Source organism: Platalea leucorodia (genome assembly GCF_965183815.1).
Source record: "Platalea leucorodia genome assembly, chromosome: 1".
Taxonomy (NCBI): Eukaryota; Metazoa; Chordata; class Aves; order Pelecaniformes; family Threskiornithidae; genus Platalea; species Platalea leucorodia.
The window spans coordinates 121,085,413-121,111,428 of record NC_138823.1 but is presented as its reverse complement, the minus strand read 5'-3'; the positions used below and the strand labels follow the sequence as shown (position 1 = coordinate 121,111,428).

The 26,016-nt window shown below is 40.0% G+C and overlaps 1 protein-coding gene across 1 annotated transcript in view; it reads right to left on the bottom strand.

Annotated features, from left to right (window-relative positions):
* Window positions 1-26,016, bottom strand: part of CPNE4 (copine 4) — a gene marked incomplete at both ends in the record, with an annotated part of 194,027 nt that overhangs the window by 39,044 nt on the left and 128,967 nt on the right. Inside the window, 4 exons of the mRNA XM_082307141.1 lie at window positions 952-1,085; window positions 7,068-7,127; window positions 7,731-7,817; window positions 17,089-17,187. Of these exons, the coding sequence (XP_082163267.1) occupies window positions 952-1,085; window positions 7,068-7,127; window positions 7,731-7,817; window positions 17,089-17,187 (380 nt within the window). The remainder of the gene's footprint in view (window positions 1-951; window positions 1,086-7,067; window positions 7,128-7,730; window positions 7,818-17,088; window positions 17,188-26,016) is intronic.

The following is a 26,016-nucleotide window of genomic DNA, read 5'->3' as shown; positions in this document are numbered from 1 at the left end:
GTTACCATGCAAATGGAAGTGCCTCTGAGCAGGCTAATTGGTATATGTGACATGTAACATGCAAACCACAATATTAAGTCACTCCACAATTTATACAGAAAGTATAATTCAAATTTGACTGGAAATACCATTGTTTTTTTGAGATCTGGTATTTACATATGGCAAAGTGGTGGGTGGATGTTTATTACATGTGCAAAGATTAGAAGGAATAATTGTGTAAGATACTACGCCTCACCGACAGAGAAAGAACATTTAAAGGAAATGCACTTGGTAATTAGATTAATAATGGGCAATTAATTTGATAGAAGCAGGCAGCCTATTTGAAAGCAACAGAAGTACATAATGTAATCAAAGCATATTTGGCCCAATTACTTGCATTTGCTTATTTATTTAAAGGCATGTTGTATGCACACATTATCACTATCTTTTAGTATTTATTTTACAAGAGACCGTAATATTCAACAGGCCAGGAGAACACTTAAAAAGACCACACATTTACTTCTAAGAATAGACACGGCCACTAAGCAGTTTAGGCAACTACAACTTCAGTTTCAAACACAAGATCTCAGGAACACTTTTCTGTAGGATGGGACAGAACCAGACTCCCAAGCGTATCAGAAAGGATGCTAGCAGCATCTGCAAAACAGGCTTCAAGTTTAACACAAATGAAAAATCCACTCAAACATGCAATTTTGGCATGTGACTATAAACCTGAAACTTAACACACACACCTGCCAAACAGCCATGAACCAGGCCTTCCATAACCATGAAGCTAATCTAAACCCACTGTTACTCTCAGGTGTGTTAAGGTACACTGATCTTTCTGACGTGCAGTCATTTCTCTTAAGTGACTAAACATGGAGCTACTGCAGCTGGCAGCAGGCAGCCATTGATTTCACACTGTAAGAACACTTTCTAAAGACAACATTGTTATCAAATGTAGTTATTTACCTGTCATAGTCTTGGCAAATCTCCCCAACAGCTACCAATGCTTTCAAGTACTCATTGGGTTGATAGGGGTGGATGTAGTGCAGTGAGCAGCTGTTCCTAGGATCACCATTTGATGCAGTGAAATCTATAGCTACCTGGAAAAGAAGAAAAGTCAATGTGTTGTGGAGCCCTTCTGGGCATAAGTATACCCACACCAACCATGTATCTTTACCAGAAACAGCCTTCTGCAGAGATTGCAGCCTTAAAGCAAAGGTCATTTTACAGCATACTTCATCAAATTTGAATTAGGATAGTATTGATAAATATGTCTAAAAGTAAATGACAGCTTATAAAATAAGAGATAATAAAACTAAAATGGCGTAATTAGGAAAAAAATGAACTGCATTATTATTCTATGTGGAAAATTATGTTCTAATACAGATTAATCAAATTAACTATCTCTAGGTTCTCATACTTAATTAAATTATTCCAGCTCAGGTGATGTTCAGGACATAAAAGCTGTGCAGTAAAAATGTCCCGAGAGAGTTAAAAGTCCTACTAAAACTATAAATTAAAAGTCCAGTTAGGGACACTTAGCTATTTTAAACACTACTGTGGCTTTAGTAATAGTAGTAGATACTGCCTGTCTGGTATTTTTTATCTTCAAAACATCTAAGCATTAAATAATTAACCCTCCCAATTTCATAGATGATAGCAAGCTTAAAGGTGAGCTGCAGCATAAAAATAAAGCTTGAATCCTGCACAGATTTTTGTGTTGAAAAGGCTTAGAGAAGATTGCGGGAAGCATCCAACACAAAAGCAAATATTAACAAATCCACTTAAAATTCATTTCTCCACTTTAAAATGCTCTTTATACTTCTCAGTGAAGATATAGTCTGGCATGCATCTTAGAATCACAGAAGCACAGAATAGTTTGGGTTGTAAGGGTCCTTTAAAGGTCATCTAGTCCAACCCCCCCTGCAATGAGCAGAGACATCTTCAACTAGGTCAGGTTGCTCAGAGCCCCGTCCAACCTGACCTTGAATGTTTCCAGGGATGGGGCATCTACTACCTCTCTGGGCAACCTGTCCCAGTGTTTCACCACCCTCATTGTAAAAAATTTCTTCCTTACATCTAGTCTGAACCTACCCTCTTTTAGTTTAAAACCATTACCCCTTGTCCTATTGCAGCAGACCCTGCTAAAAAGTCTGTCCCCATCTTTATTGTAAGCCCCCTTTAAGTACTGAAAGGCCACAGTAAGGTCTCCCTGCAGCCTTCTCTTCTCCAGGCTGGACAACCCCAACTCTCTCAGCCTTTCTTCACAGGAGAGGTGCTCCATCCCTCTGATCACTTTTGTGGCCCTCCTCTGGACCCACTCTTAACAGGTCCATGTCCTTCTTGTGCTGAGGACCCCAGAGCTGGACACAGTACTCCAGCTGGGGTCTCACCAGAGCAGAGGGGCAGAATCACCTCCCTCGACCTGCTGGCCACGCTTCTTTTGATGCAGCTGAGGATATGGCTGGCCTTCTGGGCTGCGAGCACACGTTGCTGGCTCATGTCCAGTACCCCCAAGTCCTTCTCTGCAGGGCTGCTCTCAATCCCTCCATCCCCCAGCCTGTATTGATACTTGGGGTTGCCCCGACTGAAGTGCAGGACCCTGCACTTGGCCTTGTTGAACCTGGTATCTTCCTGTGATATGACTGTCATGGACCAGAAAGCCCTCTTCTGAATTTTTTATGCTGCTTTCTAGGAATTCCCAAAAGGATCAACAAGAAACCCAAAGGGTCTCATAGAGAGAACAAAGCCATTTATAAACTTCCTTATGATTTTTTCCAATGACCTCTTCCTCCAAAACACCCCTTATACCTGGATTTTCAATAGATACAAATGCACAGAGTTCAATTTTCAGTTTTACAGTGCAGTTGACAGATAAGGGCCTTGCTGAAGCCTGCAAAAAGAACTCTGAAGTTCCAGCTTGCCTCTGTTAATGTGCAGCTTCCCCAGCTGGAGCCTCTGCTTGGCACAGGGAAGACTTTTACGCAGCTATAAAATGAAAATGAAACATGACATTTTCAATCTCCCTTAAGAAAACGACACAGTCCTCCTGAAACTTCTTTTTTATTGCTAAAAACTAACAGGGAGAAAATCATACTGGATCAACCCAACATGGCTATTCCCCACTGTTTCTGATTTTCCACCTCTAACTCTTGGCTGAAGAAAAATATTTTTCACTGGGCTCTATTTCACTTGGAAATCCCTTTGTCACCTTGGTCAACTAGGAACCCCCGCCGCACCTCACCACATTTCAGTCAAGAGGTATGAGCTTGATTTGGCTTGCAAATAAAGTAATCTTTCACCTCCCCTTCCCTACTCACTGTTCATGTACTGAAGCAGTGAGTCTGTTTTCCACATAGATCTTTTTCCAAAAATGATAGCTTGATTTAACTTGAATAAATTAATGGGATAGCTCTCATGTTCTCACTTGCATGCATGTGTGTAACTGAGGAAAAGAAACACTAGTGGTTTGTAAAACCTAAGGTAAATCCATAGATACTTGTATGGACTAGCTTAGTTTTAGGACACTTATTTTTTAAAAAAAATCTTAGCCAAGGTGTGCATATTTTCTTAAAAAATGTAATTTTCTCTGATATTAATTTAACTTTCGTTTTTTGTTCTGATTATAGAAAATGCAAAAATTTCACTGTATGATAGGGAAACAGAGGGCATTCCTGTAAAATTGTTAAAAGCAGGTGTTTTCACTGATAACCCCAAAACAGACGTTAATGAGGCTGGAGCAACAGACAGAACTGGACAAATGTTTCATGTCTGTTAGCCATGGCTAAATGCTTTTTAACTGAAAACAAGAGCACAGTGTAGGAATAAGCAGTGGGTTTCATGAGCTTGGAAAAAAGTCTGTGGCTAGTGTTTGGGAAAGAAAAAAACCCTCCCCAAAACAAGCTTCCTTTTTGGAAATGGTCCTTTTAGTAGAGATTTGCTAAGAAGCAAAAAATATCCCAATTTCCTGTGATGAAGCCTTTATGAATATTTGTACTCGGATGCACTGTACTTGACTTTGATCCAAATCTCTGTTTGATTCCCGAGGGGAGGACTTTTAAGAAAGATGTTCACTCTTACTTGCCATGATTCCAAAATAACCACGCAGAGCTCTGCTCTTTTAGCATTACCCAGCAGTAACAAGATCTTGTGCAAATAAGTAGGATAAGGATTTGTAAAACTAACATATCACAGAAGCTAGGCTAATATCACAACTGAGCTAATTTTGTGGGCTGCAAGCAGGAATCTTTCTTACAGTGCGTACATTTGATTTTTATCATTGTATCTTTAAATGTATCAGTTCAAATGCACGAGTCATCTTCACCCAGCTAAATAAGAACATAACATAGCAAAAACTACACTCAGTACTTTTTTCCTCAGCCTTGTAAAAGGGTGATTTTCATTGCACTGAAAACATCCTACATAGCTTGGACCTCCTGCTAGATCTGTCAGCAATGAATCAGCCTGTCCAATACCGTGACCTGCCTAAGAGAGAATCTGTCCAATATATCTTTCTATTACAGTTCCTTTTATGCATGTTACACATCCTTTCTGCAGTATTTCCTAAAGTGATGAAAATGTCTTCTGACTACAGACCCATTTGCACTGCCAACTTCTGAACATTTCTTCTGCAGCAGGGAACACAGTCTGATAAGAGATACAGCGTTTTGCAATAAGCAGTGCATAAAAGTAGCGAACTGGAATCAGCACTATTGATCTCTATAGATGAAAGCTTCTTAATAAATGGTTTTAAAGTGAAGGAAAAGTTTACTTTCGCTTTTCAGAGACATTCTTTCTAACTACAAACTACGTTCCTATAATAGATGTACAAAGTATCCCAAGAACACACAGCATGATGTTACGAAGGCCTTCATTAGTGCCTTAAATTAGCAGGTACATCATACTACAGCTTTTTGTTATCAAATGTATGCTTAGCATCCCGGTTTCCCTCCCTCAGCAAGTGCCCTTTCAAATCTCAGTTGCATCGTACTGCCTGTACACAGCATGAACTCAATGGAAATGTCATTAATATTAAGACAACAACAACAATACATGTACCAGGAGAGTTTCAAACAATTCCAGATCCATTCCAGTTAAAAGAAATGGAAATCTGGGAAGGTGGAAGGAATGGGCGTCCTCTATTTCAGTGGTCTGAATTAACCACATTAGGACTACGTGAAAAGGACATTATATGATGTGTGCAGAAAGCAAGGAAGCATTGAATATCTCCCCTGTAGGCTGCACCCTTGTGCTTCAGTGCCCACTGGAGAATCTCTGATACGTTTCTGGAAACAGCAACCCATCTGACAACCAGTCTTGTGCTCTCAGCACTGGGGACTGGTGCAATTGAGGTAGGAGGAAGCAAAATATGCAGACAGTCAGCTTGTGATGGTCTTTAAGTAGAACCACTACGTTAGGCATGAATAGAGCTATAGGCACAGAGACATCCACAACAGCTTCCTCTGAGTCCCTGTAGGTTGAAAACTGATAGTGACAAGTTTACACAATTCTTTAGCTGGTGGATTTACCATTGAGGTCAGCGGTAATTCAGGGATCTCTGTAATTCACAGTGTAATGGATCTTTCATTTCATTTATGTCCTCACTGCCCGTCCTTGCAGATGAGTTTACCTACGTTTCCTATTATCAATGGCTTTGTTTCATTTCAGCAAAATAAAATATTAAAATAATAAAATATAGTAGAAGCAATACTATCAGTCAGATATATCAAGAAATCCATTTTAACACAGCAGTTTTCAACTTGTGGTTCACAGCCTACTAAATACGAAATCTGTGAGAAGTAAATCAAAGGGAAGCAAACTGCCATGACCCTTCAGTGCACTGTGTAAGGACTTGCTCTTCCATTGGAAAACATTTAGGAGGAATCCAAAAGAGTTTGAAAAGCCCAGCTGTAACATAATAATACGTATATCCCTAGACACTTCCTAATGGTTACAGTGCTCCTGTGCTTGTGCTAGACTTGTAAGAAATGTGTATTAACAAGTGTTTGCATATGCTTAAGTACCTGCCTTAGCTAGAAAAGGCTTTTAAATATTACTTGAAGACATTACTGTCTTTCTGCTAATGACCTTGAACACATTTGATAATTGAGTTCTTCCAGTCACATTTATGGGGTTTCCAGGGATTGGCAAGCTTCAGATTTGGAGGAGAAATGGGCATTGCAGGCATGTGGGGATAACAGAAGAAGAAGCCGGGTAAGGTGGAGAGGTAATTACACGGGATACTTTGCTTGAGAGAAGACAACTATAAAGATCTTTGTCCACTACACTACAGTAGGTAGTATGCTAAATATCGTATTTCTGTTTATGGAGAGCTCCGCAAATCATTTTATCCCCTGTTCCTTGAACTGAATAGCTTCTGAATTCGCTCTAAGTTACAACTTTGTCCCCCTGTAGTGCCATCTCACTGCTGGTAGTTATGGCTGAGGTACAAAATGTCAGTGTTTACTCTAGCATTTATGCCAGACTGACAGAGAGAGGTCCCTGGCTGGACTATCTCTCTCCCTGTGGCTTTCTGTATGGCACCATTAGAAGGGAAACAACTTGCTTTAATTCTGGAAAGGAAGATAGGCCCATAGGATTGATGAACAGGACATCTAACATTTAAGTAGCTAAAGGCAGGTGAGATGAAATCCTGCCCTGTGACACAGTCCCAGCAAGGGAATTTATTTGAAATTCTTGTGAACAAACTGAGGCTCAAAAGCCAAAGGCCAGTCAGCACTGTCACAGGAGCTAATTCAGTTCTCCAGCTTCTGGGACTGGGCGTAGCTGAGATGGAATTGGTGGGACTATGCCAGCTTAACTTCTCACCCCTGTATGAAGTTGTCTTTACTTTTTGCAACGTGATTGTCATTGCTGCAAAACATAAAATTAAATCAGCATATGCAAGAAAAATCCTACTGCATTAGCATAGTTCTGTTTTCTGGGCTTACTACATTTTGCAAGACGACATTAATAATTTACCAAGGAATGGCATGTAAGAATCATTTCTCTGTGAAAGTAATGAATCAGTATCTAAGGGGATTCCCTTTCTTTAAAACAAGTCAGAGAAGTAAGACACTTACTGTAAACTGTATTTGGCAGCCTCCCATGATATAATCTAAGAAAGAATGCATCTTGTGGATCTGCGGACAAGAAAGCAAAACATTCATATTAGCTGTGTACTGCTAAAACATCAGAGAACTGCCTGAAAAAAGTAAATTGGAAGGAGGGAAGGGACCAATTGAAATTAAGGTAAAGGAAGAAAGCATTAAATATAGTTTGAGACAGAAACAAAAATGTAAACAGAAAAAATATCAAAATTCTAAAACTACAGAAAGGAAAATTCACATCAAAAGTAGAACCAAGCTCTGCTCCTTCTCAGTGGGAAGTCAGTGGAAATTTTGCTTTTGGTTTAGGAGGAACAAGAGCAATTTTGTAGAAATGATGGAAGGATTAGAAGGGAAACACACAAAAGGCCAATCGGCAAGCCTGTAGGTGTAAGGGTTTAGTACTGCCCACTCCATTGCACAACAGCAGGGATAGGGCAAGAGAAATGAAAAAGGAGAGTTGGGGACAGTCAGCTTACTTTTGGGATCCAAGTCCTTGTCTTTACTTTTTGTAGTGGATCAGTTTCCATTGCTATTCTACAGGTGGTTCCACTTTGTTGTCTACTTTTCCAAATACCATTAAAATACGTTGCTGAGAGCTTAGTAAAGAAACAGCCAAAGAGCAAAATGCATATTTACCTTGCACTGGTTAAGGATGACAATGCCTGAGTTCTTGTAATTCTTCTTCTTTGCTTTGTACTTGGGGTTAATGCATTCCCATTGTACCTGTGAAAAACAGCAGTCACTGCTTGAAGGAAAATTTATGTACAAATTGAATAATTAACAAAAATGGCACGGTCTGATTTCCACAGTTGACTAAATCCTATCAATTAATGGTGCACACAGAAAAAAAAATAAAACTATTAACTATGCAGAGAATGATCTTAACAGAAAAAGGCCCAGGGCAAGCATCTGTCTTCAAACATATACGTGTGGACACAGCACTGAGAGAGATATTCAGATTCGTGTGTTGTCGTCTGCTAGTCTTGTAGGTTCAGGTGTTACATAAGCAAGACTGAGAATCTTTTGAGATCATTTAAGAGGAGAAAGAAAGAGGGAACGTAATACAAATGAAAATACTGGAATGAGCAACCTGAGGCATTGTATTAACTACAAAACCGCCTGTGCAATAGCACTGGTGCTTTGTATTAAACTCATGATTAGAGAAATTCTGATCAGAGATTGTCTTGCTTTCTCTTGAAAGAGAGCAATAGTTTCTCCTTTAAAGTCTGACAGTAAAATAAAAAGTTAAGAAAATCACTAAAAAGTGCACAAAGATGCAGTTAACTAACTACTAATATATTTGAAAATTATCCCTAAGAATATATTAAAACCCTTTTTTGAAAATGTTCTGATTAGTTTTATTTACAAATAGTCAATTTTACAGCAAAATAGTCCTACCTTGTTACCAAAATACGTTGTCTGGTTCCCATCATAACATCTCCCAGAGTCTTACTGATTTCCACTTCAAATGTTCTGCCCTCCTCTGGTTTCAGGCAGATTGATAAGGCCAAGCTTTCAGACCCTGACGTCTAATGACTACATGTTATTCATGCCTCTTACTACAGAACTAAAATACATGTTTGTACGTGCAAGTATCTATTGGCATTTGTAAATCCAGATTTGTATAGGTAATATGTTATTAAATAAGGTTAAGAACATTACTATTTTCTTTCAGGGTGTTGTTTTCAAGCACTGGGAGAACATATGTGAGCTGCTAATGTTATGTTGGGTAACATAAAGAATATATCTCCAAAGGGAACCAGGATGGTCTATTATCTAGAAATCCCCATTATGACATTTTGAAATGAAACATATCTGTCTTAAGTGTTACAATACTTTGTCTATAGTGAAAACCTTCATATAGCATGTGTCTGAGCAAAGTGTTGGAGCACGTAAAATCATTTTTACTTTATGAACACCCCCAGCAATTTCATCAAGCTTCAAACCATTGCCTAACAGCAATTATTTGGATGTCTCTGAAGTATTTAAAACTTAGAGCTTTTGTCAAACATCAAAAATGGGAAAGCAAAACATATGGCTTTGGAGCAATATAAGACCTTTTCTGCACAGGAGAGGAGGAGTATTTTCATCACTGTGTTACTGGAGACAAGTGACAGAGTGAAGAATGGGAAAAGACAAAAAAATGTTCCAACTGCAGGAAGCACATCTGCTTGCTCTTCCAGTTAGCCTACAGCTCAATTATTTGTCTTGTGGAATGAATTTTCCAACTGAGAAGACAGGCAGACACAGGCCCACATGTTCAGGGGAAATCCTCCATAAACATTTTTTCTCTACTCAGGAGAAGCAGTCAGGCTTAAGAAATAAAAGCTCTTTTCTCCAACTAAAGAGAGCACTCTGTGACACAATTCCAGAGTGCAATAAGCTCATATTTGGGAAGGCAATCTGACAGTGAGGCAAAAGCCTTGCCCACTCGCATCTTGATACGTTGCTGTCTGGCAAAATGGTTTAGCATACAGTTGTCTCCAAACTTACTGGAAGCAGTAATTGAAATTACAGAGAAATTGTGCTGTCTGTGTATTATAAAGAAACTGTAATACATCAAATAGAGAGAAAAAATAGGAGTCAGGATTTGTGTTCCTTCCTTTGACACTGAACTACGCTGGAGAAACCTCATTGCTTTCCCCTGAACACCAAGGTGCACTTACTGAATTTTATCATCCTCCAACACGAACACTTTTCAATGTGTATGTATAAACAATGTCTGACCTATATGAACCCTTACACTATGCACATAATTCCTCTTCTCAGGAAAAGGATTATTTAAGCCTGATAAATATTATGTTCATGTAATTCATTTCTGGAAGAAGTTTACACTATATAAGGACTAAAGCAGCATGAAACACTACTTCAGGGGACAAAAATCTGTGCCTGTGGCCAGCCTCTCAGCTTCTCTGTGCTAACTGTAAAATGCAACTAGGAATGTTCACCTACCTTTGCAATGCATTTTGAGATATACGGATAACAATTCTCAGCAACTATCTAAAGCTCATTAAAACACTCCATGTGCAAGTCACTAACATGTCATTGGCTGATGTGGATAATAAAGCAAAGGAAAGAACAGACTAGCAAATTCCTAGAAAGTAGAAAAACTGAAAGAACAATTTTGCACCTATTAAATCTGTTGATGTGATAGTATAAAGAAGGCAACAGGAGAGGAGAGGAGGTAGAAGTCCTTTCCCAATTCATAGGCTTAAAAAACCAGTAAGATTGTTTTACATAAAACTCTCAATCTTCACTTCCCCACCAAGATCCAGTTCCGGCCTTGGCAATTCCCACAGTTTGAGCTGATGATGTGACAAACATAATTTGAAGGAAATTCCCTATACAGGCCTTGTCATATCTCCAGCTCTTCTAAAGGGAAGAGAGTTCAAAATACAGCTCTAAGCAGGTAAGCAACAATGAGAAACAATTTTAAAATATTTTGCTTGCACTGTGAGGCCAAGCTCAATTTTCAGTCTGTTCCTACATTCCCAGTATTGATTTGGTATCTGACATGGTTTTTTATTGATTCTTTTTTGTCTCTTAAATTAACTTTTCACTTGAGAGGAAACTAATGCAAGAGTCTCCAATCTGACACTAACAGTAAACATTGTGAAGTTTGGATTCATCATTCTGAAAGTCACTTAGCATTTCCTCTGAATGCCTGGCAGCTCTGGGCTATGCAAGCTCTTTCCTTGTCAAACCACACAGTGAATCTGAAACAGAAAGCAAGCTGGTTTTAACTATCTCCTCTTCATTTAATATAAGTACTGTTGCAAATGTTGGTAATGAATGCCCAGACTATACTGCTTTGGTGTTTCTTTCATAACCTGAAATTTAAACCACCGTGTGGAGAATTTCTGAATGTAAAACAAACTCCATCCAGTTATTCTTCAATGAAAGTTAGTAAACTAATGCTGACACTTGTAAGGTCCTAATCCTCTCCTTGCTGTTATGAGGAGACACCAATCCCTCGGTAGGAGACATTACTCTCTGCACTGAAGGATGCTGCCTTCCCAAACATCCTTACCCCTTCTCTTACCAAACCTTCAGGAGAGAAGAGCAAACAGTGCAACGACCCATGCCACACACCAGCAAAGGGAAGTGGAGGTGACTAAGTGTAGGCAACCATTGTAGAACCGAAATTTGAACAGTATGTGTCTACCAATAGTGCAAGCTATTCAGAGAAAGAAATGAAGGTGTTAGGAGAGATTAATGTACACTAAGGCAAGAGAAATCATGATACAGAGCAGTTGCTTTCTCTGGGACACTGTGCTTGCACACCAGGACATCTGGTAGTTGTGTGAGGAAAGGGCTAGAGAGCTATGGCAAAGCTTGGGTTATCATTAGCATGTTCTCTTGCCTCCCCTGCAATTCTTTTGTTTCCCTCTTGTTCCTTCATGTCCAGCCACTGCAACAAATTGCATAGTTTGTAAATGACAAAGGAGGCATCACGGTCTAATGGACAGGGTGAGAAAACCCAGTCGATAGCAGGCGGCATTATATCTTGCATTATCCCTTTTTGATACCTCAAGAAAAGCAAGTCACTTTTAAGCGAACTGCAACTCCTCGGGCCTGAAAGGCTAGTTTATTCCTGCCGTCCCTTCAGGCAAAAGGTCAGAATGCTTTTTTTTTCTCCTTCTGTCCCAGAAAGACATCCACCATGGGAGAAGAGCTGTTTTTAATCACTATCAGAAGTTTCCTCTGGAAACTTGCACCCAGGGAATGAAGTGAAAATCAAAGCGTTTCTTGTTTCCGCAGCCAAGGTCTCCAGCCTCATCCGCGCTCCTGAGGTTGCACCACTGGTTGCCTAGTCACACGGATGTGGCAGGTGCCTGACATAGGCTGCACCCTTGTCTGAGGCCTCTGATGCCCTCTTTAGGGCCAGCAGCAGCTGCTGATGTTGCAGATAGTCCTGGATGAACCTGCCTATCTCCTGATAAAACTAGACATGGAATTGTCCACTGGTGTCAATAAACTCCTTGGCCCATTACCAAAGGCTTAAAGGCCTCATCCATGCTCAGTTATTTGAAGAGCTACCTGATGCAAAGGCCGTGAGTTAGGATCGTAGTCAGATACCCGGACAAATGGAGGACCCAGCTCAGATCCCCTCACGACCCCATCCAATCTTGTGCACCTCAGCAGCCCTCCTCACCTCCCTAAAGACACCCTGAACTTGTGGGAATGTCAGTGGAGGTGGTAAGTACAGTAGGGTTTCTTCCTCCCCTTTCCCTTGTGTGTGTGTACACACGTGTCCATTTTATGTAATGCAGGAACAGATTTTTCCCTTATGTAACTCCCGTGCTGCATGGGGATCCAGGTGGTTTATGTTTCTGTCACTTCTTTTCTCCCAAATCCCTCTGGTTTTATTGCCTCTATTTAAAAAAAAAAAAGTTACTTTCTTCTAATTAGTGGAGGATTTCTCCCTTCAACTATGAAAAGCTTTAATAGTCCTCACATTTTTATCAAGCTTTTCTAATCTTGTTTTCAAATGTTTGATAGATTAATATTAGAAAACCTTATAAAACTGCCACCGTACGCACATATTAAAAATGTATATTTTATATATATATTTGGAACAAATCCTAAGCATACAATACACTGAAAGTATTTACTAGTATTTCACTAAAAAAAACCCCTCACAAATAGGGATGGACTTGTTCTTACTGTGCTTTATTGTGTCAAGATTATGGTGAAGGAGTAAATGATGAATTTTGGAATGGTGAAAAATGTTAAATAGAAAGTTTAGAAATGTCCCCTGCAGATGTGCATTTGAACAACAGGATGTCTTTGTGCCATTTTTTATTGGTGATCAGTATGAAAACAGGCTAGGTGGCAGGACGTTACAGTCTGTGACAACAAGGTAGTTACTATGGAACAGAAACACACACCAAGCTATTATCCTGAGGTTGTTCATGATCAAGAAGTCTTCTTAAACAGCACGAATTAATTTCACCTGTACCGCCAACCAAAGACCAACAAACTTTCCCAGAATTCAGTCCTTTCAGTCACTGAGAAGCAACTGTCACTCTGAAGGAGTCATAATTCAAGACTCGTGAATCTCACCCAGGACCTGCCACATTATAGGAAAGAAATTCATAAACTACTCACGCCATTCCTGATCCAAACAGCTGATCAATCATTCAGATAAAGAATCTTCTCTCCTTCCTTCACACACTACTGGTTCAACCACTAGAAAGCTGACAGTGCTGGATTCACAACATTTATCTAAATGATGCCTGGCCTCAAACACAAATTCCCAAGAAATCTCACAGTGGAGGCAAGCCAGCAAGCCAAATATAAGCTCATCTGATCAGAGACTGACACTGAAAACTTGGGATAATTAGTACCCAGCCCAGGAATGGAACTGAAACAGTCTTAGAAGCACCATCACCTCCTTTAAGTAGGTGACGCATATCCATTCTGACCATCTCAAGTGGTTCTGTAGCAGTTGATAGATTGGCTACAAGATAATTTTATCTTGTAGCCAAGAGGGGGAGGTTGAAGAATGGGTCAGAATACTTTGTGCTTTCTGGAGGATGAACTATGTACAATTAAAAAGCAACTTCAAGATCCTTGTCAACTCCTCCAGAGGTGAGGTGAGCTGAGGAAATAGTGAGACGTACTAGCAGTTCACAGATGACACACAGTTCTTCCTGCTCACCAGCACAAACTACTATGTTACTCCCACCCTTATTGCTTAATGCTTTTATGACAACTTGTGGAGCTGATACCAACTGATACAGACGTTGCTGATGGGCAGAGAGGGAGAGCCATGCCATTGGTGTAGTCTGCTTTAACACCACACAGATTTGCAGCTGGTACGTAAGGAGAGTTCCTGGATCCCCTGTCAATGACAGATGTTCCCTCCTATTCTCTCCAGTTGCCTGGGAGAGTGAAAAACCCTGGCTGACAATCACTAGGGTGTTTTGATTATCTTTTAATTATCTTTTGACAGAACTATAGCAATGTACTGTGGCTGGCCATAAAGTCTACTGCACAAAAGAAAATATAACCAGAATAAAAAGTTTCACTGTGTCTCCTTAGCAACTCAAACAAGGATGTCAGACCTGAGTTCTGCTCTTCACACTGGCTTCCACAGCATCTGAGATGAAATTCCAGGTTTTGGTCCTCATCTTTGACACTCACTGTTGTGATGCTATGTGAAAGAATGCTTGATGCCATGGGCTGAAGGATCATAGAATCATAGAATCATTAATGTTGGAAAAGACCCCTAAGATCATTGAGTCCAACCGTTAACCTATCACTGCCAAGTCCACCACTAGACCATGTCCTCAAGCACCATGTCTACCCTTCTTTTAAATAAAATGTAGCTGGCAGTTTCATTCCTCTGACTGAAAGGAGTACTACATGGAAAACAGAACATTTTCTGGTCTGAGGCTATGAAAGTCTCTTCTAGGAACGAAGGGCTATGTCTAACCTACTCATCTCCTCACCCACATAAAATTACATTTCTCTGATGTGGCCTTCCTTATTAGAAATACCTAGCAACACATCCACTTGAAGGCAAAACACCTTCCTCCTCCTCTGCCATTCCCTCAAGGTTTACTAAACTCCCTTTATTCAAAGTAAACACTCCATTGCACATGCTTTTTCTTTGGGAAGAATAAAACTAAAGAAAAAACTGACAAATGCTAATCACATTATTTAATGTTGCACAAAGGATGTTGAGATAAACTATACACTAAGATGTATTTATGGGGTCCGCAGCTAATGGCATATATTGCCTTTAGCAGCAATAATTATTTCTGAAGAATAGAGGAAAAGGAGATCAGATGAGGGAGGGTGGGACAGAAGGAGAGAAAAAGAGAGAAAGGCAAAGGGAAATTGCTCTCTGGCTCCAGCCAAGTGACAAGTGACATGGTCTCCCGCACAAGCGACCTCTCCTGTACAACATGTGATCATAATACTTTTTCCATAATAACTATATCGTTTTCACCAGGATCCGCTCAAACTCCTTACTGCTTGTTCTTGCCTATCGTGGTTAGTGCTCACTGAAGCCTGCTTTCATCAGGTGCAAGAGCCATGTGCAATATACATGTGCATGTATATTTTTAGGCAATATTTATTACCCACTTTAGTGGGTAAATAAATAGTCATTTCACTATTACTTACTATCTTAGCCACTAAATCTGTTTTCCTCTAGAATAGACTACAAAACAAGGATTAGAAGAGAGGAGGGGGGAGGACTGATTCTCACACTGGTGGCAGTTGTGTCCCATGATAACTGGCTATGGCAACAGCATCGGGTTTTGCAGGTGCAAGCCCACAGAATAACTGCACAGTAACAACAGAATGAGAGCAACAAGAAATAATGCCACAACACCTTAGGCGTGTGGAGGAGAAAAGCTGCACTTTTGCAGTGAAAAGCAGATTGCAGTGTTACAGGTGAAAGGCAGCCTGCGAATAGGAAATGGCAGGCCCTTAGCAAGACAAAGGTTCAGGAACTTAAAGCATTGTGCAACATAAAAACATTCCTGGACGGCACTCTGATACCGCAGTGTCAACCCAACAAGAATTGACAAATGGCTGTACTAACGTCTTATGCCTCTGAAAAAGTAACCACCCTTTTCACTAGCTGAGGATGAAAAGAGCACACTGTTTCTCCATCATAATAAAGAACATACAGTTTATCCTTCACAGCCATTCCTGGCACTCTGAACTGCAATTTGCTTGTCTTGGCCAACAAGCTGTGTCTTTGGGAAATGACTGTGATGTTCTTTTGAAGACATTTACATTGGAAATACATATCCTTTACCACTCTCACATAGTAATTTCCCAGCCACAGGTATTTGTATACAAAATTGGAGTGTTGTCACATCACTGGCCTTGTTAATGTTACTCACTCTGGAATCTGTTTCCTCTTTAGGTAGGTTTTATTTCCACTCAAATCCAATTTGGATTAAGTTTTGATCCTCTGACTTAATTTGAGAGAACAAAACAGGGTTTCATTTACACTCAGGTTCTGTTCAGAAGTTTTTTATAATGGGTTAATATATGACTGATATATATCAACAGTATTTTCCACACATGAGCAACATTTGCTAAACTCTAGGTTGTTCTAAGAACATCAACAGAAAATAACTAAAAGAATCATAAAAACTTCTTGACCTATGGAATAGCCTGACTGCTTACCATTTATTAAACAACTTTTGACTCTTTGTTAGCTTTCTATTAACACATTATAAATAGAACCTTAACATAAAGCCCAAATAAATCTTATTAGGCGTTTGTGTTTGGTTTTGAGATCATCACGAAGCCGTGAATACAAATTATCAGCAGATTAGAAAGTCAACATTTTTAACTCCCCCTCAGAGAATTTATCAAAACTAACACCTTCAGGAGTAAGTAATAATAGGAAATGACAATTTCTGGAATTGGATATGCCCAATCATTTATCATATTCAATAATTACCATCAACTTCAATTTGAAAAGATCAGGCTGACATAAAGAAGTTAAATTATTAATAAGCTAACAATTTCATTTTCCCTTAGGACTGTAATTCATGAGATATTTAGGAAACGGATCACTTTCATCCTGATAGGTTCAAGTTAGAGCTGGCAGCAATGAACGTAGCACATGAGAAATGGAGAAAGATGGAGAATGACCCTCACACAATAAAGGCCTTTAGGCCAGTAGAGAAATGCTTTGAGTACCCGTAACAGCACAGCACCTCATAGAAACCATCTGCTTGGGCTCAAAGGAAAGAAATCTTAGCAGAAAGAAATGCCTGTAGAATGTGAACTAGATAAAGACCCTAAGTATTTCAGGCATGGAAGTACAGGAAAGGCTGCTGTTTGCATTTTCAGATTACCATGTCCAGATAACAGTGAAACCTATAGGAGAGATCAACACAGCAACTAACTTCTGAGAGATGATGATGCAACATCATTTGCTTTATTACAGGATTGTCTGAGGAATGCTGCTCTACAAAGCTCGCATATTGAGATTGCTTGGGTAGTTTCCACTTACCTGTCTTCCTTCCATAGCTCCTCGCATTTCCTTGAAAGTCGAGCTAAATTCTCCAATGAAGTCATGCTTTCCATTGGAATCCCAGTCCCAGACTATGCACTGAGGAGGCAAAAGGGAAAAGAACAAAAGAGCACATTTTTCTTCAGATAGAAAACAGGTTTTATTGAAAAATACTACAGGGGAAATTACGATATGCATTGGGTGGAGTGTTTTATCTAAAAGGAAATCACAAGACGTATTAAAAACATATTGTCCAGATCAAAATGAAATGACAAGTGGAATCTCAACACAGCTTGCTACTGACAGTTGTGTGTTACGGAGCTGGCTGACAAAAGCAAGTTCATGTATTTTAGAAAGAAAGGATTCCTTGACTCCATCTTTTTGCGAGGTGTAAAAATACAGGATTATGTGTATTTGCATGTTCATGGTCAAATGGTGTCCTGAATTAAGAGTAACTTACCTCATTGAAGTGCTTTACAAATGTAAGTTAATATTCAAAACACTAGTTGCCAGGGGCAAACATTACCATTCTCATTTTTACAGTCAGTGAAGGTGAGACAATAGTTACAGAGATAATTTTCTGAAATGGCTTTGAATTTGGTGGCCATATCTTGGCTGTTGTCCAGTGTTGCTCAACAGTGACTATTCAAACCAAACATCACCAGTAGTCATTCCTAAATTCATGCATAAACATGAATATCTCAATGAGTTTGAGCTGTAAGAATTTTATTTACAGACATTGCTAAATACAATTCAGCTAGCCAAGACTGAAGCACATAGCAATAACTACATGCTTTGCTAAATATAATTTTAAAACTGGCCCAAGTACAACAAAGAGGCTCACAACTTTAAAGAACAAAATCCCCAATACAGCCTCATGGTCTCCCTAGATAAAGCTCGCATACGTTGACAGAATCAGGAGGCCTTTACTGAAAATGTCCTGCTACAAAATGTCTTTTTTTCTTCTTTTTTTTTTTAAAGCAGAAATGCTTCAAAGCCATCTGCACTGTCACATGAGGAAAGCACTGACATTTGGCTATCAGATGGCTTTAAGGGTAACTTTGACTCCCTCCTGGGGGCCAGGGTCTTCTAGGTCTGTGCATGGGTGAGGACTGGACTGGTGGAAGTAGTAGAGGAGCTCCCTGCTGAAAGGCAGGAATAAAACATAACTGGGGATGGTGGGGCAGCAATAGGGGGGTACCAGGCTTAACAACAGTAGGTTTATCAGGCCACTTTGTTTCATTGAGGCTCAGTGCTTTTAACCCAGCAGTGGTGGTCAGACAACACAAGAGGGAGAGCGAGGTTTTCTCCTCAGAGAGTCCACAAACCATTTGAAGTTTGCTTGGTCCAAAGGGGCACTTAGAGCTAACCCAGAAGGGAACTGAAATCACGGATCTCGACTGGATCTTGAGTATTAAATATTTCCAGAAAAGCATTTTATTGAAACAGACTTCCATTTCCACCAGCTACGCTTTCTAACCAGGCTGAATAATCCAGTCAAAGCTGGTATGTGAGCACCGTGGCCAATCCCTTTTCACTGGACCACCAAATCAGTGGTTTGTAAATTCACTTTGAGGGTAGGAGGAAAGACTCTATAGAAAACTTGAGATATGGGCAAAATGACTGAATTCTTTAAGTGAGAGCAAACGGACAAAAAAAGTTTCAGGGGAAAGACTATCTAAAACAACTTAACTCACTACAGGCGGGGGCTCTCACAAAGTCAGCCTTAATGGGTGTTCATCACCTAACATCTTCCCACCACAGCTATAAGTTAATAAATAGCCTCTTCCACACAAATGTTTGTCCATGTGAAGCCCATTCGCTTGAAGCATAGGTAGGAAGATATTTGATCTCTACATCTAAGATAGTTACCTGAATTTATTATGCCGTTAAGTACCCAGGCACCTATTTTGCCTTTGTAGAAGCAACACAGGTGGTGATTTCAATAAATTCATACCCAGGACTCCTCCAGGCAGTATACCACCACCGACATTATCATAGAATCATAGAATCGTTAAGGTTAGAAAAGACCTTTAAGATCATTGAGTCCAACCGTTAACTTAAGACTGCTAAGTCCACCACTACACCATGTCCCTAAGCACCACATCAACCTGTCCTTTAAATACCTCCAGGGATGGAGACTCAACCACTTCCCTCGGCAGCCTGTTCCAGTGCCTGACTACCCTTTCGGTGAAGAAGTTTTTTCTAATATCCAACCTAAACTTCCCCTGGCGCAGCTTGAGGCCGTTTCCTCTCGTCCTATCGCTTGTTACTAGGGAGAAGAGACCGACCCCCACCTCGCTACAACCTCCTTTCAGGTAGCTGTAGAGAGCAATAAGGTCTCCCCTCAGCCTCCTCTTCTCCAAACTAAACAACCCCAGCTCCCTCAGCCGCTCCTCCTAAGACTTGTGCTCTAGACCCTTCACCAACTTTGCTGCCCTTTTTCGGACACGCTCCAGCACCTTGACATCCTTCTTGTAGTGAGGGGCCCAAAACTGAACACAGTACTTGAGGTGTGGCCTCACCAGTGCCGAATACAAGTGCACCATCACCTCCGTGGTCCTGCTGGCCACACTATTCCTGATACAAGCCAGGATGCCATTGGCCTTCTTGGCCACCTGGGCACACTGCTGGCTCATGTTCAGGCAGCTGTCGACCAACACCCCCAGGGCCTTTTCTGCCAGGCAGCTCTCCAGCCACTCCTCCCCAAGCCTGTAGCGTTGCATGGGGTGGTTGTGACCCAAGTGCAGGACCCGGCACTGAGCCTTGTTGAACCTCATACAGTTGGCCCCGGCCCAACAATCCAGCCTGTCCAGGTCCCTCTGTAGGGCCTTCCTACCCTCCAGCAGATCGACACTCCTGCTCAACTTGGTGTCATCTGCGAACTTACTGAGGGTGCACTCAATCCCCTCATCCAGATCATCAGTGAAGATATCATTTAGGTTCCTTTTCTTTTATAATGACTCTAGCTTTCTTTTGATCTTTCAACTCTGTTCCACTTAGCCCCAGGAAGAGATTTGGTTTGATGCAAGGGGAATTTCTCTGATCCATACAGAAGATATGCAGTAGACATACAAAGGACTGCCCATAGGGAAAGAGTACAGGCATATCTCTTATTGCTACTGACGTTAATCAGTCGAAACAGTTCACTGGTTAGGCAAAGACCTGGTTCTTGAGCCCTCTGTGACTTTTCCATCCTGTCACCTGCAATTTGGCTTACCTCTTTTATGCAGGGATCCCAGACAAAAAGAAGATCTCCAGATCAAGAAGTGAAAATGTTTTGCTCTAGCACTTGGAGATCCTTTTTAGCAGCTTTGACACTGGGGGGCTGGAGGGGTGGAGGGTAGATGGAAAGGGGGGGAGTTCCTGTGTGTATTTATTTATAGACTAAATTTTATACAACAGTAATCAGACGAGAGTGGGTTTCTGGTTCTGATAGTGGTAATGTTGCCTGGAGCAAAACTAGACACACTATTTTCATCACTAGCAGCCCTGGAGAATTCTTGATGATGAAATCTTCACTAATAATCACTCTATGCTTATTATCAACTGCAATTTTTAGATTAGCTGGTAACACAAAAAATCCAAGAAAAAATAATTTAATTTACAAAAAACCCTGAAACTGTTTTTGTTTCATAGAGCTTGAAACAGCTTCATTTTCTTTTTCTGTGAAATTTCTTTTTAATATAAATTAGTCAATTTTTATTTAAATTACTTTCTAAATACTTCATGAAAAATGGATTTCACAGATGAAGCATGACTTAAAATTATTTTTTTTCTGTAATGATTGTGAAAATGATTTAAGATCTTAAAAGTAACACTACATAAAAAGATTCGTCAAAATGTCATAGCAAAATTGATATAAATGTGCAAAAAAGTATAGTTTTAGTAATGCCGGCAACTCTCCAAAAAATGTTTTTGAAAAAATATCTCTTTCCCAAAGAAAAAACCCAACCCTTATTGTGAAATTTTCCAGCCAGATTTACTTTTCAGGTTCTGTCTTTAAACTCTATGGAAGCATAAATAAAAGAAGAGACCCAAGGTTATCAGAGACCTCCAGGAAAAGGTACTTTGAAAAATTTCTGTTAGGATGCTAACTCTTATGAAGAGGGAAAAGCTCTGAGTGCTGATTTGTGGTTAGAATTTTAACTGGAGATGAGCAAAGTTAATTTACATTTAAAATGTCCACCCAACAGGGCTCCAACTGCTTGTTTCTTTCAAGCTACAGGTTTTCTAACTTTAGCTTTCTCAGAGCCAGATGTTACTTTAATCTTCATATTGGCCTCACGGAAAAGACAAACAATTACAGTATTATCTCAGTGCCATTTGCACAATTAGAGCTAAGGGAGAAAGCGGGTTCCTGCAAGTACATGCATTACAACTTCTTTTTTTTTTTCAGAGTTTCACATCTGGCCATAGCAATTAATTGTTAGTCTCTGAAAAACATGTTGTACACAGTAATGCTTCTGCATTTCAGCTGTATGTAAAAAGTATTTCTGAAACATATAAATATGGGGATCTAGAAGTTTTTATAAAAACCACTCAGACAGATAAAATAGGCAGGGAAGGACCTTTGCAAATAATCCAGAATCAGGTAAAGACCAGAGGTGATAATCAAAGGATTATTTCCCTAAGAAATACTTTAAAGTTTTGGTTTTGCTTTTGTTTTTGTTTTTTTTTTAAGAAGGCCCTATTTGCTTTTCAAATCAAATCATCCATAAATCATTCTTTATCTTTAGGCAAACCTTAATGTGCTCTTTGGGTCTGTACTCTTATAGGCTGCTTAAGCAGATGATTAACAGTATACCTATACTCTATTAAAAGTCTCATTAATTTAAGGAGGCTTTCCATATGCTTAATTTTAAACACTGATGAGTCAGTGTTCAGATAACTGGTGAAAGAATTCAGTCTCCTACCTATTGCTTACAAGCTCAAATGCAGGGAATAAAAACTTCTGTCTAACGCTGGATGGTGATGGAATAGCGCTGACTGGAATGACGGAGAACATCTTCCACCGCTGCATAGTCCTTCCTCTCTCCCCAAAATACCTGCTGACTGCAGGGAGAGGGAACACTGCTTCAGGCCCTCTCAAGGACAGGTGCTGTGCCTGATAGAGCTAACCAGCAGACTCAGTTAAAAGGACACCAGAGGATCACTTATGCGTATCCACATCTTCATTCCTTCAGCTTTTTTTCTAAATGCCACAAAATGGAAGATCTCCTTTCAGGCTGAAATTGAACTTTTCACCAGAGAAAGGAGGGAGAAATGTCCATTTATAAAGAAAAAGATATCTCAGGTGGATGCAGATGGAAATTTTCCCTGGTTTTATTTGTGTTCAGCTTTTTCACCAAGTGTATATATGACAATACTCTCACTACAAAGGGAAATTCTGAGCAGCATGCAAGAAAAATTGCATTGGCGCAGGAGCTACAACAGCACAGGCTTCTCTGGCTGAATTTCCTAATGCTTCCCAGATGACAGCTAGATTAATCTGGCTACCTCTGTGTGAGCAAAAAAACTCACTTGCACAATTTCTGATTTTAATTATATTTCACAAAAATATAATCTGGACCATCCTCCAGCTCCAGCCAATACTGATGTTCTGTGATGTGATGATGCCTAGATAAGAAATAAACCAGTTTCTCTATCCAGTGTCTCCCGCGGAGTGAGGGAGTTTTCCTGTTTGATAATTCAACAGCAAAAAAAGAATTCCTACCTCAGATCCAGATCATATGATCCAAACTCAAGCATTATTTTTTTAAAGTTTAATTTCTGTGATCTGACTTGAGACAAGAAAGTGGTGTTCCAAGTCTCAATATGAGAGTCAGACTATGTTTTCACTGAACAAAATTCTTGTACAATTGTCATAAAATATTTCTTCCCATGCTCACCATCCTATCTAGCTTTAACAAGGAAAACTAAGTAACAGAAAAGACTGACTACTGTAAGTATGCATTTGTGTGCGGGTGTCTGTACGTACTGAGATTATTTTCCCTACATACCTTCAGGGAAATGCTTCAAGTGATTTGTCCCCATTAGGTTGTCATGATGAAAGAACTATTATATACAGCACCTTTGGGCAGGGGTAATGGAGAGACTTGTAACTTAACCTTGCAATTTATGAAGCAGCCCAAAACATGCTTCGAAGGTTAGTTTTTAAAAGACTGGCAGTGAGTCTCATGACTAAATCCTATCTGGAGGCAGCAGACAGACAGACCATAGAAATGTACTTCTTGAAAATAATCCATTTAAGTTGCCCTCAGCTGGCCAGACACTGCAGATTATAGCATGCACAAAGCCAGCAAAAACTAGAAACCTCCTAGTCTTGCCAGCCTGAGTTTTTCCAGCTCTGCGTATGCTCTAAGTCCAATTATGAAACGTTAGTATGGCTGGTGCTGGTACTACCTTGCGACCTAGCTGGAGAAGTACAGTGTTGGACAGCCTTCCTGACAACACAAGAGCTTACTTAACTTAAAACACTTCACTAACTTGTGACCAAAAGATACCGGCTTGGGTGGGAGAGAAGACCAAATCCTTGGTCCACTGTCCAGCCTCTCTATACTAGCAGAAGAGCAAAACAGCCAGAAAGGCAGCAGCCTTGAGCAGCCAGTGTAGTCCCTCAAATAGGAGGCTCCCTGCTCTGATCTGGCTCTGATGCAGTTGAGATCCTATTTCATACATTGCATTAAAAAGGAGAATTCTCTCTGTGTTGTTACTTCAGTATCTATCCCCTGACACTCAATAAGTAGTGGAAGGGATACCTTTCAAGGAAGAGAATTATCTTTGTCCATTAATTGCCTGTAGTCCCTAGCTAGGTGTTAAGGGAACAGTATTGAACAAGAGCGGTTTAAATTCTGAACAGAAACTGTGTTGGATGGCTTTTCCTTGCATTTCTGTGAAACAAGGTATCTTGTGGCTTGGCAAGAAGGAAAATGCTCATTTTTGGTCTTGAATGTAATAAATTACAGCCCAGTCAGTTACAAAGTTCTTACTGTTCAACCCTAAACTAAAATAACACCACAATAATTTTCAGGTAGAGTTTATATGACACTTACTATCTCTGAAAGAAACAAAGTCTTGAGGCAAATGCCATTGACCTGCTCTACTTCTGGAATCACTGAGCTGCAGGTGATATGAGGTGGCAAAAGGCTACAAACAGAAATCCTTCTTTGGTTCATTCTCTAGGATCAGTGACAACATTAAAAAAAAAAAAAAAAAAAAGACTCGAAAAAGCCAGAGAAGGTGAAAAAAAAAAACCAACTCAGAAAAAAATTTACTTGATCATCAAAGTGATTTTTCTGGAACAGGCTGTCTCTCAGCAGGATTATTATTACCTGATAACGAAGTAAACCTCCTACTGTACTTCCCTGAAGTATATGTACCCCACTAGGAATACTTCAAAGAAGGTCTTTTTATAGGAAGGCCTTTATCCACTACCTACCCATTCTCCCCACTTGGGTATGAGAAAAGCTATGCAAAACCTTCAGTACAAAAGCTAAAACACTTCAAGTTATCCTGTTTCTGTAGTCATGATGTTCCAAGGCCAAATTCTACATTATACACATCACAACCCTGGGTTACGTGCTGCAGAATAACTGTACAGAAATTTGGTCTTTCCTGCTGTATAGGAAATTCTTCACTCTGTTTTTTTTTTTTTTTCATCCAAGCTGGTCATCACAGTTTTTTTCTTTTCACTGTGCTGTTCCAAAAAGTTAAAATAAATGTTTTATAGCTCATTTCAGATTTCCTCTGAATTTGGGCTCCAGTGAGACTAGAGTGAACCAGCTGAAATGAACCAATACTTCTTGCAAGCCTCTCACTGGCTGAAGTAAAGCCTTCTTCAGAGCACTGTAGACAAAATATTTGAACTTTTTCCTCTCAGAAAGATTAACTCAGTTCTTCAGACTAAACTACTCAAAAAACCCTGGACTAATGGGGGAAAAAGAGCTCGTACCCTACACTATCAGGCTTACCCTATGATATCAGCCTCTGTGAAGCCAACCTAGAGGCAACTTTCAAAGCTTTCTTCTTGACTCCAGAGCCTCATTCTTTTTGAAAACTACATCTTCTGTTCTGCTGAATTTGACTGGACTGATACTTACCAGTCTACCAGCACAGCTGAGTTTGCTCCATAAGCATTAGGTGAAATCCTGGCTCCATTGCAAGCAATGAGACTTCTCCTATTAACTTCAACAAGTGCCAGGATTTCATCAATACCTTTGTGCCTCCTGTACAGAGGTGGTAGTAATTGATATGTTAAAAGCTGATGGGGTTGTATTGGATTCAGATCCTTTGCATACTGAAGGAGACTTGAGACAGACACTCATTGATAGCTTCCTCTTGGTTAATGGTAAGTGATTCAGCATTCCCTTCAACATGCTGCAGTAAGTATAGCACCCAAGATACAGTCAAAACACAAAGAAAAATAATCTTCCTGTGGATCTAAATGCATGGAAAGTTTGGTATTAAAATTATCTGCTTGGGAGAGGAGAGTGAAGGGAAGGAGAATCCTTATTTTTCTACAAAAAATGCCAGGTCCTCTGATTCAAGATCAGAGTGAATGAGTCATATTTTATTGACGGCTGTGATATGACACCAGCCTGAGCCTATTTCACTTCTTGCCAAATGAAAACAGGGACCGTTTACAGAACCATCATCACCAAGCCAGTCTCTCTACACCACCACTGGAGATTAGAGCACATCGGCCGTGGCTCAGCAATGACGGGAAGCCTCACAGTTGGATGTTGCCTCTTCTTGACAGCTCACAGCATGTAAGAACCATCAGGGTCATTTCAAAACCAATTACTTAAAACCATAGCTTGTTGATTACCCTTATTTGTATTACAAGGGTGCCTAGGAGGCTCAAACATAGATCTTTCACCCTGTTCAGTGCTGACAAATGAACCCCAGAGATATTCCTCTGAAACA